General features: G+C 40.9%; 1 protein-coding gene across 4 annotated transcripts in view; it reads right to left on the bottom strand.

The window, feature by feature from the left end:
* The window catches only part of EMID1 (EMI domain containing 1), a 70,221-nt gene that overhangs the window by 28,789 nt on the left and 25,029 nt on the right, over window positions 1-16,403 (bottom strand). For all 4 annotated transcript variants that reach the window (XM_069961436.1, XM_069961439.1, XM_069961438.1 and 1 more), the window contains exons 4-8: window positions 15,642-15,731; window positions 7,782-7,843; window positions 7,586-7,700; window positions 5,067-5,111; window positions 4,716-4,805 (exon numbers count right to left, since the gene is read on the bottom strand). In XM_069961436.1, the coding sequence (XP_069817537.1) occupies window positions 4,716-4,805; window positions 5,067-5,111; window positions 7,586-7,700; window positions 7,782-7,843; window positions 15,642-15,731 (402 nt within the window). The remainder of the gene's footprint in view (window positions 1-4,715; window positions 4,806-5,066; window positions 5,112-7,585; window positions 7,701-7,781; window positions 7,844-15,641; window positions 15,732-16,403) is intronic.

The following is a 16,403-nucleotide window of genomic DNA, read 5'->3' as shown; positions in this document are numbered from 1 at the left end:
TCTCCTTTGTTTTATAATGGTGTTGAAATGGGGAGCCCTAAATTGGTTCATATTCAGGGATGGAGGCAGTCCATAAGGTGTGTTATGCAGCCCTATCTACTTAAGTCTTTCTGTATGAATCCAGATTAAGGCCATGTGTAAATAATACGGATGTATATTTGTATTCACATTATAGGCACAATTCAGGCAATTAGACCCATGCTAGGTCTAGGACTTGCATCTGTATTGCAAACAAGTGAAAGAAGCCATAAAGGGGAACTCCAGCAATCCCATGAAAAAATGCACAAAAAGCATATAGGTGCATTCACCATTCCCCCGCTAAATGTTTGACACCTTTCTCGCTTGTCTGTGCTGCTCCTAGTCCCAGATTAAAACTTTTACAAATTATCCCAGTTTTACATCATGGCATTTGCCTGGGAAACTACATCTCCCAGCATGCATAGCACCTCAGAACCAAATGTGGGGCACCTGCCCCTATCTTGCAGTATTTGGCTACCACTGGCTTGTTCCGCTTCTGCTTTACACAGTATCTATCTATGTATGTCGAGATGAGGGCAGCACTACTCTAGGAGATTCTGGTGTCAGCAGGTAGGATTGTCGATCATAGATCATAGGTAAAGATCAGTCTATCTATCTATCTCCTATCTATCTATCTATCTATCTATCTATTTATTCATTCATCTACATAGATAGATTAGAGAGACATGTGAAACAACAGTGTCTCCTTACCCCTATACTACTCAGGAGAGGCTGTTGTTTCCCCACCCGTGGCCAGGTTATCACTGTCAGATGTCAGTGATGGGCGAGGTTACAGATAAAGTGTTACAGCCTGTATGGCAACAGAAGAGACAGAGATCATGTGACCTGGGTCACAGAAGGGAGTGGGAGGACAGAGGAGTGGAGACAGAGTGGACCAGGAAGTAAGGATTTTCAGCAGCTTCAGGTGTGAGTCAGGATGTGCTGCAGACAAACAGTCCAATTCATGTAATAGAAACCTATTACACACAAGCTTAGATGATTGGTGGAGATTGAACAGGGCTACATTTTTCTTAATGGAGTTCCACTTAAGTATTCCGAGACCTTATTGTGACCTAACACAGCCATGTTAACATACACACCTTATGTATTACATTGACATTGGAAGACATCCCTATGGATAAACAACTAAGCAAGGGTTTGATAAGTGCAAGTTTAGGGCGAAGTGCCAAACTAAAAAAGGTTCTGTGCAATTCAAAATGTCATTCAGGTTTAGGCTGCGGCAATAAATAAACGACCAAAATGAGGTAATGTTGGCTTTCAGATAATTGTTTGCTAATACTTTTTCTCATCTCTGTCTAATGTCATGGATGCAATGTTCTCTTTTGCTTGTTAATAAGATTCTCTCATCTCTGTTGTTTATTGTATTTTAATTAGTGAGGATTTACAGGTTTCAGGATATTATTAAAGTCTCCCCCATCGCTGTCTGATATATACATCTACTATAGAGGAGCTAGGCATCCTCTTATATATAAGGTCACAATGAAATAACCTCATTTCATTCTTTGCCCAAAAATATTCCAAAGAATGATCGGCATTGCAGAAATTACCTAAGGCGTTCTATACAATAGTTTAGTTTCACACAATACTGAAAGTTCTGAAAGCTGACTGTCTCAATACCTGTGTATAGAGTGTGTGTATACAGTACATATGCTCTCATAGGAGAATTAGGGGGAACAGGGCCATTTCTGGAGTATACATCTATTACTTACAGGAATACTTCATGCACTTTAGTAGTGCATTTTGCACATGTTCATAATGCGGTTGCCTTCTTGTATCTGGTGTTTTCATGTACTACTTATACAATTTACTTGTGCCTATGCGATTTGTTACTTACAGTGTAGTACTGGCCCCCCTTTGTTTGTTATCAGTTGTGGATCATCATTTTTGGTATTTATTAGTAGTTTAGCTATAGCGCAACAACCCATATTGGCTATTGTGCATTTAAAGGAGAAGTCCGACAAAATTTTTTGTTAAAGTATTGTATTACCCCCCAAAAGTTATTCAAATCACCAATATACAGTTATTACGGGAAATGCTTATAAAGTGCTTTTTTCCCTGCACTTACTACTGCATCAAGGCTTCACTTCCTGGATAAAATGGTGATGTCACTTCCTGGATAAAATGGTGATGTCACGACCTGACTCCCAGAGCTGTGCGGGCTGTGGCTGCTGGAGAGGATGATGGTAGAGGGATGCTCAGTGTCCCCCCAATGCCCTGTGTCCCTCAATGTCCCCCTGCCATCATCCTCTCCAGCAGCCACAGCCCGCAAAGCTCTGGGAGTTGGGTCGTGACATCACTATTTTGTCCAGGAAGTGACATCACTATTTTATCCAGGAAGTGAAGCCTTGATGCAGTAGTAAGTACAGGGGAAAAAAGCATGTTATGTGGATTTCCTGTAATAAGTGTATATTGGGGATTTGTGTAACTTTTGGGGGGGGCAATACAATACTTTTATCAAATTTTCGCCGGACTTCTCCTTTAATACATATTTCGCAGTATATTAATGTTATATGCTATGTTAATACTAAGTAAAAAAAAAAAAAAAAAAAAAAAGGAATCCACTTCTTTGTAAAATGACGGCCGTTATTACCCCATTTTGACTGACCTCAATTGAATGCACTGAATTTATTGGGTGCAGAGTGTATGGCTTCAGTGAAGCCATATGCTCTGCACCCAATGCTAATTGCAGCCGGAGGGCCACATGAGTTAGGCTTACTTAGGCTTACCTTACCACTGTCAGGTTGCCATTATCGTAACCTGTTGACTAACTGTCTTAGCATGTCTGACCACTGCTAGCATGCTCATGTCAAGTACATATTACCACAACTATTGATTGTTTGTTGTGTTGTACTGTATCTATACTGCTACCTATAAGAGACTCCCCTGATGAGTATCTTAGGTGTCACACAAATGTCGGGAGGTTAGGAAGGGGCCAGTGTAGGGTTAGTGGCATTAGGGGTAGCACGGGGCAGGGGCTGCCCGTGTTCGAGCGATTACTTCGCTTCACCCTGAGCGAGGAGGGATAGCATGGTGCACCGTATAGGGACTGACAGGCTCCAGTGTACATATACGTATCTGTCAATATGTCCTCCAAAGCAACATTGCTCTATGCATTTGTTTTGTTTTTTATCTGTTGTACTTTGGTGGATGTTTTGCTTTCACTTAGGTGTAGATTGTCTACCTTTTAATTTAAGACATTATTATAGGTGAAGTGTTCTTGTTTAGGGACCCTTCAGTCATTCAATGTGTAAAAATAGCCTTACAACATCAAATCTTTATAAGGGTCTGTCCAAACGTACAGACTCGCAGCATAAATCTCGTACAGACTCGCAGCATAGATCTGGCTGCGAGTCTGGCAGGTCCTGGCAGTTCCCTGTCACTAAAAGACAGCTGCCAGTATGTAATTCAGCCGCCCCCTTAACCCCTTCGGCTCCCGCTTGGCTCCCACTCTGCAGCTTGTATAAATTACCTATCCTTGCTGCACGGGGTCCCAATGTACTGCTCTCCCGCCCAGCCAGTCAGTGGCTGTGGCTGGGCAACACACTGATTGGCTCGGCGGGAGAGCAGTACAAAGGGACCCCGTGCAGCAAAGAGAGGTAATGTATGTACGCTGTGGAGTGGGAGCCGAAGGGGTTAAGGGGGCCGCAGAATTGCATTCTCGCAGATGTCTTTCAGACCTGGGAACTGCCAGGACCTGCCAGACTCGCAGCGAGATTTATGCTGCGAGTCTGTACGTGTGGACAGACCCTAAAACAGCTCAGTTATGATTATAGGTCAAAGCACCTAAGTAATAAGTTTGAGCACCAGCGAGGAGACTCCTCCTCCTCTCCTTCTGTAAAGGTAGAGGCTTCATGTGAAATGTAGGAAACATTTCAGTGTGGATATAGGAATCAATATGGCTAAAAAAAAAAAAAAAACATGCCTTCAACTTTAGCTAAAACAGGTAAACAGAAGGCATAGATAAGCCTGTGCAGCACAATACATAAAAATACAAAAAAATTCTATAGTGCTCCTTTAACATCTCATTAAAGGAAAAGTCTGGCTTCAGATAACTTTTGACAGGCAGCAGGGGCAGGGGAGAGTCTGACAATGAAACATTTCTTACCTCTCCCTGTGCCCACAATGGACACCGGGACCCCCAACAGAAGGTATTTTTCCCCAAGTTGTAATGACATCATGATTAGGGGGAAAATGCTCGTCCTGGCTGATATACAGCATGCTTAGCTAATCAGTGACTGGAGCAGCATCCCGCCCCAGTCACTGACAGGCTGAACGGCCAGTCTATCAGCCATGTCGTGACATCAGCAGCGCCAGAGAGAAGAGACACAGGGGCAGGTGAGTCAGGACCCTTTGTTATTTTACCCTTGTGTCCCTGCAACTTCTCCTTTAAACAGTGATTATGCATTATTCACATAAAAGTACCTGACTTATTAGTCATTTGTGTTTACAAGATGTCAATGAACATTCTGGTTGAATAATGTAAATGTCCACATTCAGACCAATAGTCATTTTCCCAAAAGGCATGAGCAAATATATAACGGTCCAATAATGAACTGTGATATAAGTACTGTACTAGACAGATGTAAAATAAAGTAAACCGTAGTGGCTCATATGGAAATTCATATTAGTTTAAAATAAAATAAAGAAAGGAGTATTCACACTGACTACTATCCCACCTGGTGGCCCAGCTGGACCTTTCATGCCTGGTGACCACTGACTTCCTGGAGTACCCATTGGACCTATGGGACCTTTCCTAGTATTTATGCCTAAATGTAAAAAAAAAAAAAAAAAATAAGACATTAAATCTGGTATATGGTATATATTTTATATGCATTTCCCTAATAAACAATAAAATCTCTTTAGGATATATATATATATATACCAGAATATACATATATATATATATATATTTTATATGTATATTCTGGTCTTCCAGTTACTTGTAGGGTACCAGTAGGCTGGCAGTAAGTTATGCTCCTATCTGATACAACAATTGTATGAGACCTTGAGAGATGGATGTTACTCACCTTCCTGGGCTAAAAAAGAACCTTTTTCTTGATACAACAGAGACCCTGCAAAAGGAAGATACCAGTAAGTGATGGAGAACAGGAAAATGTCGAGATGGTATCAGCTCAGTGGTAAGCAGTTATGGAAGAACACGATGACTAATGGTAAAGTCAGATGCACACAGCTGTGTAAGTGACACTTGGAAAAGGTTAATGAATTGGATTTATTGGTATGGAAGTGAAGACACAGGATGAACAACAACCTCTCCCGTTTCTGGTTCCTTCCTCCATCCTGTGACACATATCCAAAAGCAACAACCCAGCATAGGGCCATAGGCCCCCGTACGCCCGAACGCACCTACTGTACATTTCCATAACATATGGAAATGTGTATGCTATATACAAGTGACTAATAAAAAATACACACCAGTAATAGAGAGGATTGATTAGGTATACAATACTGGATTAAATAAGCTAAACCTAATCAAATTATACTGAAAGTAGCTGCAGCAGACTCCTATCTAGGTATAAAAGAACCCTGTATTCAAAAACACAACCGCAAAGCTCCTCACCAGGTTTCACTCCGCAAGGAGCCTCTTCAGGGGGAGGGTGTACGACTTATTCTGTCCGAAATTGCTGATCAGGACAGATTGTGGGCCATTGATTTCTATAAAAACCCAAACTCACATTGGTAGTTGTTATGGATATGTGACGAGGATGTGATCTGTGCCACTATAAATATTCTCATCCCTAGACCATAGTTGTGGCATGGATCACCCATTATAATTAATGGATCTGTGCACATCGCAGACAGTTATGGATTGACACCCACAATCTGTCTGTAATTGTGGACAGAATTACAGGTGTGTGAATGTAGCCTGAGGCTGGAGTCATACTTGGACTCAAAAACAGCTTGTAGTTGAGAGTCAATAGGGAAGTTTTTTTTTAATTATACCATGCTCCTAGTGTAATTTATCATCCCATAGACTTCTATAGGTGGGAAAAACACCAGAAAAAATTCCTTGTCTGTTTGCATGTTACAGTTTTTTCCTGTCATTTTTCACCCAATTCTTCAATAGAAATTCTTGAGTCTCATGATAAGAGAATACACATTGTACTTTTCATATATTCGTCTGTTCTTCCATAAAGTAGAAAAATGCTTTTATTGTCCAGTGACAAGTGTCAGACAAGCTCCCAAGTGATCATCTGGGGGCTGTACCACCTGTTACCCTCTCATCCCTTAAGGTGCTTTTACATGGAGCGATCGCGATTATCTGCTTGGGTAAATACAGCTAACAATCAAGCGTCAAGCAAGAAATCCTTCGTCCTGGTCTTTCAACATGTTGGTCGCTTGCTGATAATTCACAGATCACTTTGTCTAAAGAGCCTTTCAAAGATTCATCCGAGTGTGTGAGATGGCCTTAAGCAATCTTAAAGTGATCGTAAAAACGATTTTTCAAACGATTTCTCTCTTCGTCGATATGCTGATCGGCATAAAAACCAAATTGTTGCTTCAAAATCTTTGAGCGATCTATTGAGCAAATTATCGCTTCGCGTAAAAGGACCATTACCCTGCTTGGAGCTCAGCTTGCAGTTAAAGGGGTAGTGCGGCGCTAAGAAATTATTCACAAAATAACACACATTACAAAGTTATACAACTTTGTAATGTATGTTATGTATGTGAATCGCCCCCTTCCCGTGTTCCCCGACCCTCGCCTGGTACCCGGAAATGTAGTGCAGTATACATACCTGATCCGTGTCGACCGACTCCGTCTGTAATCTTGTCAAAGACGTCATCTTTGGGAGGCCGGCCGACCCGCTCCTGCCGTCCCTCAGCTGCTCAGTCGCGATTGGCTGAACATAACTGTGCTCAGCCAATAGCGGCTGAGCACAGTTATGACGCGGCAGAGGGGGTCCGGCATGAGGGACGGCAGGAGCGGGTCGGCTGGCCTCCTGAAGATGACATCTTTAACAAGATTATCAGGTATGTATACTGCACTACACTTCCGGGTACACGGGCGGGGGGCGGGGAACACGGGAAGGGGGCCATTCACATACATAACATACATTACAAAGTTGTATAACTTTGTAATGTGTGTTATTTTGTGAATAATTTCTTAGCGCCGCACTACCCCTTTAAGTGTTAATCAAGCAGGGTCAGAAAGGAGGGAGTGAGGAGGTGTTGCAGCCCCCAGAAGATCAGAAGCTTTCTACTAGAGAATAAAATCCTTTTTCTATGTTATGGAGGCATGAACAGATATATGAAAGGTACCATGTGTCTCCTTGACCTAACAACTATCTAACAGTGTCAAAAGGTTGGAATGTGAATTGCAGCTGACAAATTCACCTTCAGTCTGTCCTGTATATTTCCTATTTCTTTGGAATAAAATTTTAACTTTGGCTTAAAAAAAACTGCAGTGTGTGATGGCAGCCATAAAAACATTTGGTGGAAATGAAAAGTAAAAATCAATCATCAATGGAAATCAAACAAGAAGAAAAATGATGGTATTAAGAGAAAAACAGTATCATTCACGTCCTACCCTTCATGCCCACCTCCCCAGGACTACCACGCGCTGGAGGGCTTCCCAATAGCCCAGAGGTTTCAGAATGGGATCCATAGCCTTGAGCGGTATCGGATGCTAAAATGATTGCAACCTATCAAAGCAAATAGTGAATATGAATAGGGTATATTATGGGATCAAAGCAACAAGTGACAACTTTCACAGGTGACATTACCTTTGCTTCCAGGGAGCTGAGGCGTTCACTGAGCTCTGGAATCTGACTGCAGTTTAAGCATCCTGGTAAAAAAAAAGAAGAAGAGAGAAATGGAGGGTTGAAATGCAACGTAATAAACCTACTAGGAAGAGGCGATCCAGCTCACCGCACCTGCAATCAATCACTCCCTGACAGGTGCCCAGGCTCACCATGAAGGATACAAGGGAAGAAGCTCCGGAAGTTCAGGATAGATCTAAAAGTAATAAACACTGACGCGTTTCGATCAATGAGATCTTACTCTTAGCATGATGCTATGACTGTGATCAAAAAGCATCAGCCACATGGAATCCGTTTGTTATGGTGGAACAACAATATAATGTATTACTTTTGTTGGCGCTTCTTCCTTTGTATTGTAAACCTATTCTAATGCAGATCTGATATTGTAGTAACAGTTCCAAGTAAGTTACAGTACATAGTATGGTTGGAAAAATAGAGAACTACAAGTTCTGTGAAGGATTGTCTGTATTTTGTGGGCTCTATTACACGGAGCGATAATCGGCTGAATCGGTTGATTATCGCTCCGTGTAATAGAGACAACGATTAGCCAATCTGATCATTGATTTAGGTTTGGACCTAAAATCATTGGGCGCCGACCGTGCATCTTTACGTGTAATAGCGATGCGCGGCCGATGGCTGCCAATTTCCCAAACACCTGACACCTTACCTCTCCGCGCTCCCGGTCTTCTGTGCTCTCTGCGGCAGTCCCGGCCTATGATTGGCTGAGCGGCCTGTCAGCTGACGATGTCCATGCAGTCCTTACTGGCCGATTATCATGCCGCCTAATAGGTCAAGTAAACGAGCGACAATCTAGCAGATCGGCACTCTTCTACTAAAATGTAGTGGTCGGTCAGTGTAATAGGACCCTGAGTCTGAATACCCGTGATCTAAGGACAAATGTATGGCAAGACTCTTAGCTTAGCTGAGCATATTTTTTTTATTTGGGAGAGGTATTGGTTTATCTCCTAAGACAACAAAGGCTTGTGACTAGTGGGTTTGGATGTTTCTTGCCTTGTGTATAGTCAGCTTAAAGGAGTAGTTCAGCAACAAAACTTTTTTTTTTTTTTTTTTTTTTAAATCAACTGGTGCCAGAAAGTGCCAGAGATTTGTAATTTACTTCTAATAAAAAAAAATCTAAAATCTTTCTGTACTGATGTATGTCCTGCAGAAAGTGGTGTATTTTTTCGAGTCTAGAGAGCAGGAGAGTTTTTCTATGGAAATTTTGCTGGACAGTTCCTATCACTGACAGAAGTGGCAGCAGAAAGAATAAACCATTTCCTGCAGGACATACAGCAGCTGAAAAGTACTGGAAAATGTCAGATTTTTAAATAGATTTTTTAATAGAAGTGAATTACAAATCTCTGGCACCAGTTGATTTAGATTTTTTTATGCTGAACTACCCCTTTAAGAAGTGTGTTTGGGGGGTTGGGAGGTTGGAGCGAGAGGATATAAGCTATTACAATAGTTAAAATTGTATCATTATTTTTTTCTTGAAGGTTTTTATAACGTCTAATTATATATGAAACAATACAATAGTATTATAATATATTATATTATACTATATTATATACTATTATAGACTATGATAGTTTAAATATGACAATGTGTGATAGTTTTTTTTGAGGTTATGTTTATTTATTTATTTATTTATTTTTTCTTTTTAGTAGAATAAGGTTTTCCCTATGCCTGTACAGTTCTATCCCCGTGCATTCAGCGGCTCAGCTCAAGCTACTTGTAGACTGGAACGGACACAAAACATACAGCGTTTCAGCGTTCAATAATTCAACACGCTCATTAAAATATTAAAGCAATTTCTGTTGAGAGTCTTATTATGTGGTGAACAACATGCTGGATGGTGACTCTGACTGTGTTCTGAGAGCTGCCTTCTGCTGCAGGTGCTGCTTCCCTTGTCTACATGGAAGTCAGTGATCTCCCAGCAGCCACACAGCATGGATGCTTGCTGCTTGCCCTGGATGACATACAGATAATCCGCACTCCATGGGACAGAGCTTTAAAGAATAAAACCTATACTTTAACAGGTCTTCAAAAATCAGGCTATGTTCAAGAAAATGACAGCTGTTTTTATTGGGCGGCCGTCATTTAACACCAAATAACGGCTGCTATTTTTGGCCTAAAAGATGTTCGTCCAATAAAAATGTTACATTTTATTTTAAACACAGCATTAGAATTAAAAGCCTAAGCCTCACGTTTCAACCATTTTTTTTTATTCCATATAGTGTAGCATGCTATCTAGATCTTAAAGGGAACCTATCATCCCTTTCATGCATCCTTAACTGTACCATCAGGCCATCAGGCCCGGGCTGAAGCACTAGAGGCGGGCCGCCCCACCCAAAGTGGAAGGAAACCCCCGCCCCTCTTTGACACTGCTCCATTGATTCAAATGGAGTAGTGTCATAGAGGGGCAGGGATTTGCTCCCACTGGGGGGAGTGCTTCTAGTGCACTCTAGTGCTTCAGCCCGGGCCTGATGGTACAGTCACTTTAAAGGGCAACACTAATGATTTTTTTTTTTCTCTTTCAAATCAACTGGTGTCAGACATTTGTAATTTACTTCTATTAAAAAAATCTCAAGTCTTCCAGTATTTATTAGCTGCTGTATGTCCTGCATATCTATGTCTATGACAGCAGCTGATAAGTACCGGAAGACTGGAGATTTTTTTTATAGAAGTTAATTACAAATCTCTTTCACTTTCTTGGGGCCTTATTACATGAAACGATTATTGTTCAAAAAAATTGTTAGATCGTTCGGATCTATACGATAATCGTTACGTGTAATAGCAGGCAACCATTAAATGACCAACGAGAAATCGTTGATTGTTTAATAGAATCTGGAACATCATTCGGTGTAATAATGCGCTGTTCGCTCGTTTCCTAGTCAGCCGCGAAAGGATGAGCGCAAGAATGACCGTAAGTAACGATCATCGTCCTGTGTAATAGGGTAAACGATTAAGATCATTCGTCATAGCGGTCGTTTGAGATCGTTTATCGTTAATTGCAAAAAATTCGTCCCGTGTAATACCACCCCTACACAAGTTGATCTAAAAGGAAAAAATGGAGTTGCCCTTACACTATGAGTCATCTTCTTGCAGCCCTTCATTGATAGATCTCTTACTATTCCCAAAGAAAGAGCTATCAATCCATGTTGGTGGGGCAGAGAGAGGCCGCTGGGGACCACCCCAATAACTCATGAAAGTGATGGCAGGTTTCCTTTAACATCTAGATATCATGCTAAACTGTATGGTATAGAGATGAGCACAACTCCAGCGTGGTTGAGTCAGATCGATCCATGGTTGAAAACCAGTGGCTGAAGAAGTTGGATGCAGCCCTTTGGGAATCTGGGATAACAAGGCTACAGGGTTGCATCCAACTTCTTTAGCCGCTCGCATTTCAAATACCAATTGATTCGAATTGAACATGCTTGAGTAGCACTCATCTCTAATATTAAATATAAAAAAATTATTTTAATAACCCTTTGAGGCCCAAAATGACCCAGTGGACCATGCAAATTTATATTTTTGTGTTTTCGTTTTTTCCTCCCCCCTTCTAAGAGCTCTAGCACTTTCAGTTTTCTATCTACAGGCCATGTAAGGTCTTGTTTTTTACAGGAGTAGTTGTACTTTGTAATGGCTCCTCTCATTCTACAATAACATTTATGACGGAACCTCAAAATTATTATTTATAAAAGATAGAAATTTGTAAAATCGTAAAAATGAATGCAATATGGTAACCATTGGGGGGTTCCTGTGTCTACGTAATGCACTATATGGTAAAAGCGACATGATACTATTAGTCTAGGTCAGCCCGAACACAACCACATGCAGGTTTACACAGATTCTCTAATGTTATATATTTTTTTAATTAAATCCTTTTTTTTTGCAATAAATTATTAATGAAATGGGCCTATTGGTTTATTTTTTCACCTACGGGGCTGTATGGGGTGTCATTTTTTCCGCCATGATCTCTAGTTTTTATTAATAGCATATTTGTGAAGATCGGACATTTTGATCACTTTTTATTAACTTTTTTTTATATATAATGTAACATAAAATTGGTAATCCTGGCACTTTTTCCCTCTTTTCATGTACGCCGTTCGCGATGATGCTTGTTATATTTTAATAGATCAGACAATTACGCACGCTACGGTATATTACATATTTATTTATTTAATTTATTTTTAAATGTTTTATTTATATAATGGGAAAGGGGGGTTATTTAAACTTTTATTGGGAAAGGGGCTTTGGGGTAGTGTAATAATGATTTTGACATGCCGTAGGCATAGCATTGATCAGTGTGATAGGCGATCTGCTCATTGAGCCTGCCTGTGCAAGCTCAGTTAGTAGATCGCCGATTGGACCGCACAGAGGCAGGAGACCTCCAGCGGTCCATTACAACAATCGGGACCCCCGCAGTCACACTTTGGGGGTCCCGATAGATAAGTGACAGGGTACCGGTACGTCCTTGGTCATCTAGGGGTTAATAATAATAATATTAAATAATAATATTTATTTGTGAAGCGCCGACAGATTCCGCAGTAGAATACAGTAACACACAGTATGCTACACTGACATATTTCTAGCAATGGACACACATAGTAATACATATTGCATTGTATATGTTTAGATTTTTATGAACATTACCCACCAAAACTTCCTCCTCCTAAAAAAGTCATATATTTTCATCTTTTTTTTTCCAGCATTTTTATGGCTGAGATGTGATGTGGACATGGCCCTGAATATAACGCAAGGCCCTATAGTTTATGTACGTGTGTACAGAGCTGTGTGCGTCGGCCGCTCCATCATATTATAACAGATGTTTTTAATTCAATTCTTCTCGTCCTCCTTCCCTCCTCTCCTTTCTCACAGCCCTCCCTTCTCTCTCATGAAATCCCTTCTCCGAGCCTGCCTTGCCATCCATTCTGTCTGCAGTCATTTCTCATCCCTGACCTATTCTCCTATTCCGTCCTTGGTTTCTAGTCTGTTCAGTTTCGCTAATCTTGTTTTCCTCACTTCATTTATCACTCCTTTGCCGTTCTTCGTGTCTGTATCGCTTTGCATTTTGCACAATATATACCTTGATGGCTGAATGATGGTGTTCTTTATGGGACTCTTCCCATTCCTATTGTGCCAGTGTTCTATATCTTTCACCCTTTTTTGCCTTTCTATAATCATCTCATTTCCTGGCCACATTTCCCCGGTTGCTCTGGCAACAAGTGGATTGCACTGTGCAGCACAGGCCCTCCCCACGCCAGCCCCTCGAATGTTATGGGTAGGAGCCAAAACCGAGACCTATTATATATTGTGATGTCATCAAGGCTTGGAAACCCAAAGGATCCACCTATTATTACATGCCTCATCATAATTTACGTTGCCAACATATTCTGTTAAACACACTATTGCATAGATGTGGCCCTTGATCACTATGGCCAGCCACAGGCAATAGGCCATGTTGTATGCAGTTCTCAATGGGTTAAGTAGGTTTCCCTGAAGCCGCTGATTCTCTCACAGCTGCCCACTCTGTCCCAGCTGGCTTGGCAGAGTCTGTGAACTCTGCATTTAACCCCATCTGACCCCAGGAACAGTCTGGAAAACAGGAAGGTTAAAAGCAGGACAGACTCTTGTGCCCTGCAATGAGCATCAGCAAATACTAGACCATAGGCACAATGTCATCCCATGTCATAGATACAATGAGCTGCATGCACCATAGTGCATATATCCTGCCTGTGACAATCCCATGGTAGCTTCTATTCCTAGCATCAGCCAGTCCCAATACTTCTTTTTCATCTCGTACTACTCTGTTACTAGTCTGGTCCTTTCTATTTCAATAAGACAAAAATCAACATTGCACATAGCAAAAATCAAATTACACTATCCTGGACCTGTCCGGGGGTTCTTGCCCACTACAACATCTTATTACCATTTCTTGTAGGGGGAACTACCAACTGGCCCTTTAATTTTTGAGTTTGCCAATGTTGGTGTTATTTTTAAAATTTTTAAAACCGTCTAGGTTCACACTCCGTTTTTGCACTCCGTTTTTTTCGTCCGATTTGGCAAAAAAAAACCAAATGGAAACATGGATGGAAAAAAGAAAGCAATTGTGTGCATCTGTTTTGATCCAATTTTCCATTGACTTTTATTATGAAAAAAAAAAATGGATCCGAATGTAGTCAACCTCATTTTTGTGTCCATTTTGATCCTTTTATTTATAACGGAAGTCAATGGAAAAACTGATCAAAACGGATGCACACAATTGCATCCATTTTTCCATCCGTTTTTTGCCAAAACGGATGAAAAGAACGGATTGCAAAAACGTAGTGTGAACCCAGCCTAACCTTTGCACAAATTCATCCATTTTCTGCCTGTGTTCACGCAACAATTTTCAATGGCCATTATTTGATACTCAAAATAACGGCCATTGTTTTGAGTATCAAATAAAAGACTCTAGTTAACAGACTTTGTTGGCCGTCATTACAATGATGGCCGTTGGAACATTATTTATATTTCGATTTGAGATGTCACTAGGTTTATTCCACCTTAAATGAGCTCAGCATAAACTAGTGACAGAAATGCTGAACAGGTCAGTGCATTACTTACATCATTCTATACAGCCGTTCTCCTAATATGTAGGAGAATAGGATTCTTGCCACACTCCCCCCCCCCCCCCCGCCCTCCAGATGCTGATTGACAGTTGACTGACTATAAACTGCATGGATAGATAACTGCCAATCAGCAGCTGGTGGGTGGAGTTTTGTGCTTCTCATGAATATCCAGGACTACTGTGCTCATGCACATAATGGAGAGGACTACTTATTGTCCATGTTATTCAGGAGCATATCTCCGAATAAGCTGCACAGAACAATGTAAGTAATACATCATTTTGTTCAGCTTCTCTGTCACTAGTTTACGCTTCCCTAAGATAGGACACCATAAACCTGCTGACAGAGTCTCTTTAAACGGGTTATCCAGCGCTACAAAAACATGGCCACTTTCCCCCTACTGTTGTCTCCATTTTGGGTGGGGTTTTGAAACTCAGTTCCATTGAAGTAAATGGAGCCTAATTGCAAACCGCACCTGAACTGGAGACAACAGTAGGGGGAAAAGTGGCCATGTTTTTGTAGCGCTGGATAATCCCTTTAAATGTTTTTGGAGGGTGCAGTACTGTAGCTTTTCTGTGAGAACAGACTAGACAAGCTCTCGTGGTTCTGACACTAGTCCACCAGTTGTCTTTTCTTGGACCCCTATTGTTCCATGCTAACAATGGCACACCAGGATGCTCTGATCCAGTCAATTAGCCATCACAGCTTGTACCTTGTCAGAGTCACTCCATACATGTCTGGTAGATGCAGATTCCACCTCAGGGACCAACATCTGCCCCATAAACAAGGGGCCCCCGGCCACCTGTCTGTGACAGCAAGGGTGGACAGGAAACTGAAAAGAGTCAAATTTCTTGTTTTACATGCACCATGATTCCCATGAACATTAAGTGGACACTGGATGTGATCTAAAGCAAGCTGGCAATTTATATTTATATATATTATATATATATATATATATATATAAAAAAATAACTGGCCATGTTTTTGTAGCGCTGGATAACCCCTTTAAAGTTCCAATACGGTGAAAGGATGGTAAAAAAAAAATGTCCTGAACATTAACTTGACGTCCGCTGCGAACAACGACCATTATTTTATGCATTGTGTGAACTAATGGCCATTGTTCTCATAGACTTGAATAAAAATAACCAATTAAATTAAGTTCCCCTATTGCTGTCAACATTTTTTTTTTAACTTTTTTAATAATACCAGTTACCTGAAAAGCTAGCCCCGTCCCTAGGGGGCAGTTTTCGGACGACTGTACTGGTGCGTGGAGCATCCTGTACCTCTGCAAAGGATGTAGGACCTATAAGATAGAAACACTAGATTTTATGTATAGCAGTTGAGTGTTCTCCTTCCTATACTTAGTAGAGATTATAAAATTATTTTGCTGTCTATCAAATCATTAATATGTTCTGTACACACAAGTTTAATCTTCTTTTCTAAGAGGTCTGATGATAGTTATTACTTGCTGTGCGCTTCTTAGACAACCTCAATGCCGTATTTACACGTAAAACTGCCACTTAAACCACTTTGAGCATCAATTTCCCTGTAGTAAGTAGTAAGCACATAAACACTTCAATAAATGCTAAATAAGATTGAATGCTGAGGCTCATACAGAGTGGGGGCAGCCACATGTTAATGTCTAGTAATAGTCTGACATGCCTGTGGTTATAATTCATGCAAGAATGTAATGGAGTAGGAAGTATCTAAGCAGACATTAGTGGGCCCAGGGCAAAGATCACAAGTGGTCGGCCAGTCATTAATGAAAAAAAAATAAGGACAGGCCTGTGGCCATCAAAAACGACATTGTGCTAAGATTCCTGAAAAGTAAAAATATTTGCACTGATACATGTTCTCGGAGTTAAATTCGAGTAAGTGTTCAGGGACGAGAACACAGAACCTTTGTAAACACAAGAGAGCTCTGAAGCTAGATGTTCGTCAAAGAGAAGCAGTAGCATTCATAAAAGGGCAAAGA

The sequence above is a fragment of the Dendropsophus ebraccatus genome, chromosome 3 (assembly GCF_027789765.1).
Source record: "Dendropsophus ebraccatus isolate aDenEbr1 chromosome 3, aDenEbr1.pat, whole genome shotgun sequence".
NCBI lineage: Eukaryota > Metazoa > Chordata > Amphibia > Anura > Hylidae > Dendropsophus > Dendropsophus ebraccatus.
Note: the sequence above shows the minus strand (reverse complement) of the source record. Positions and strands in the feature narration are given on the sequence as shown.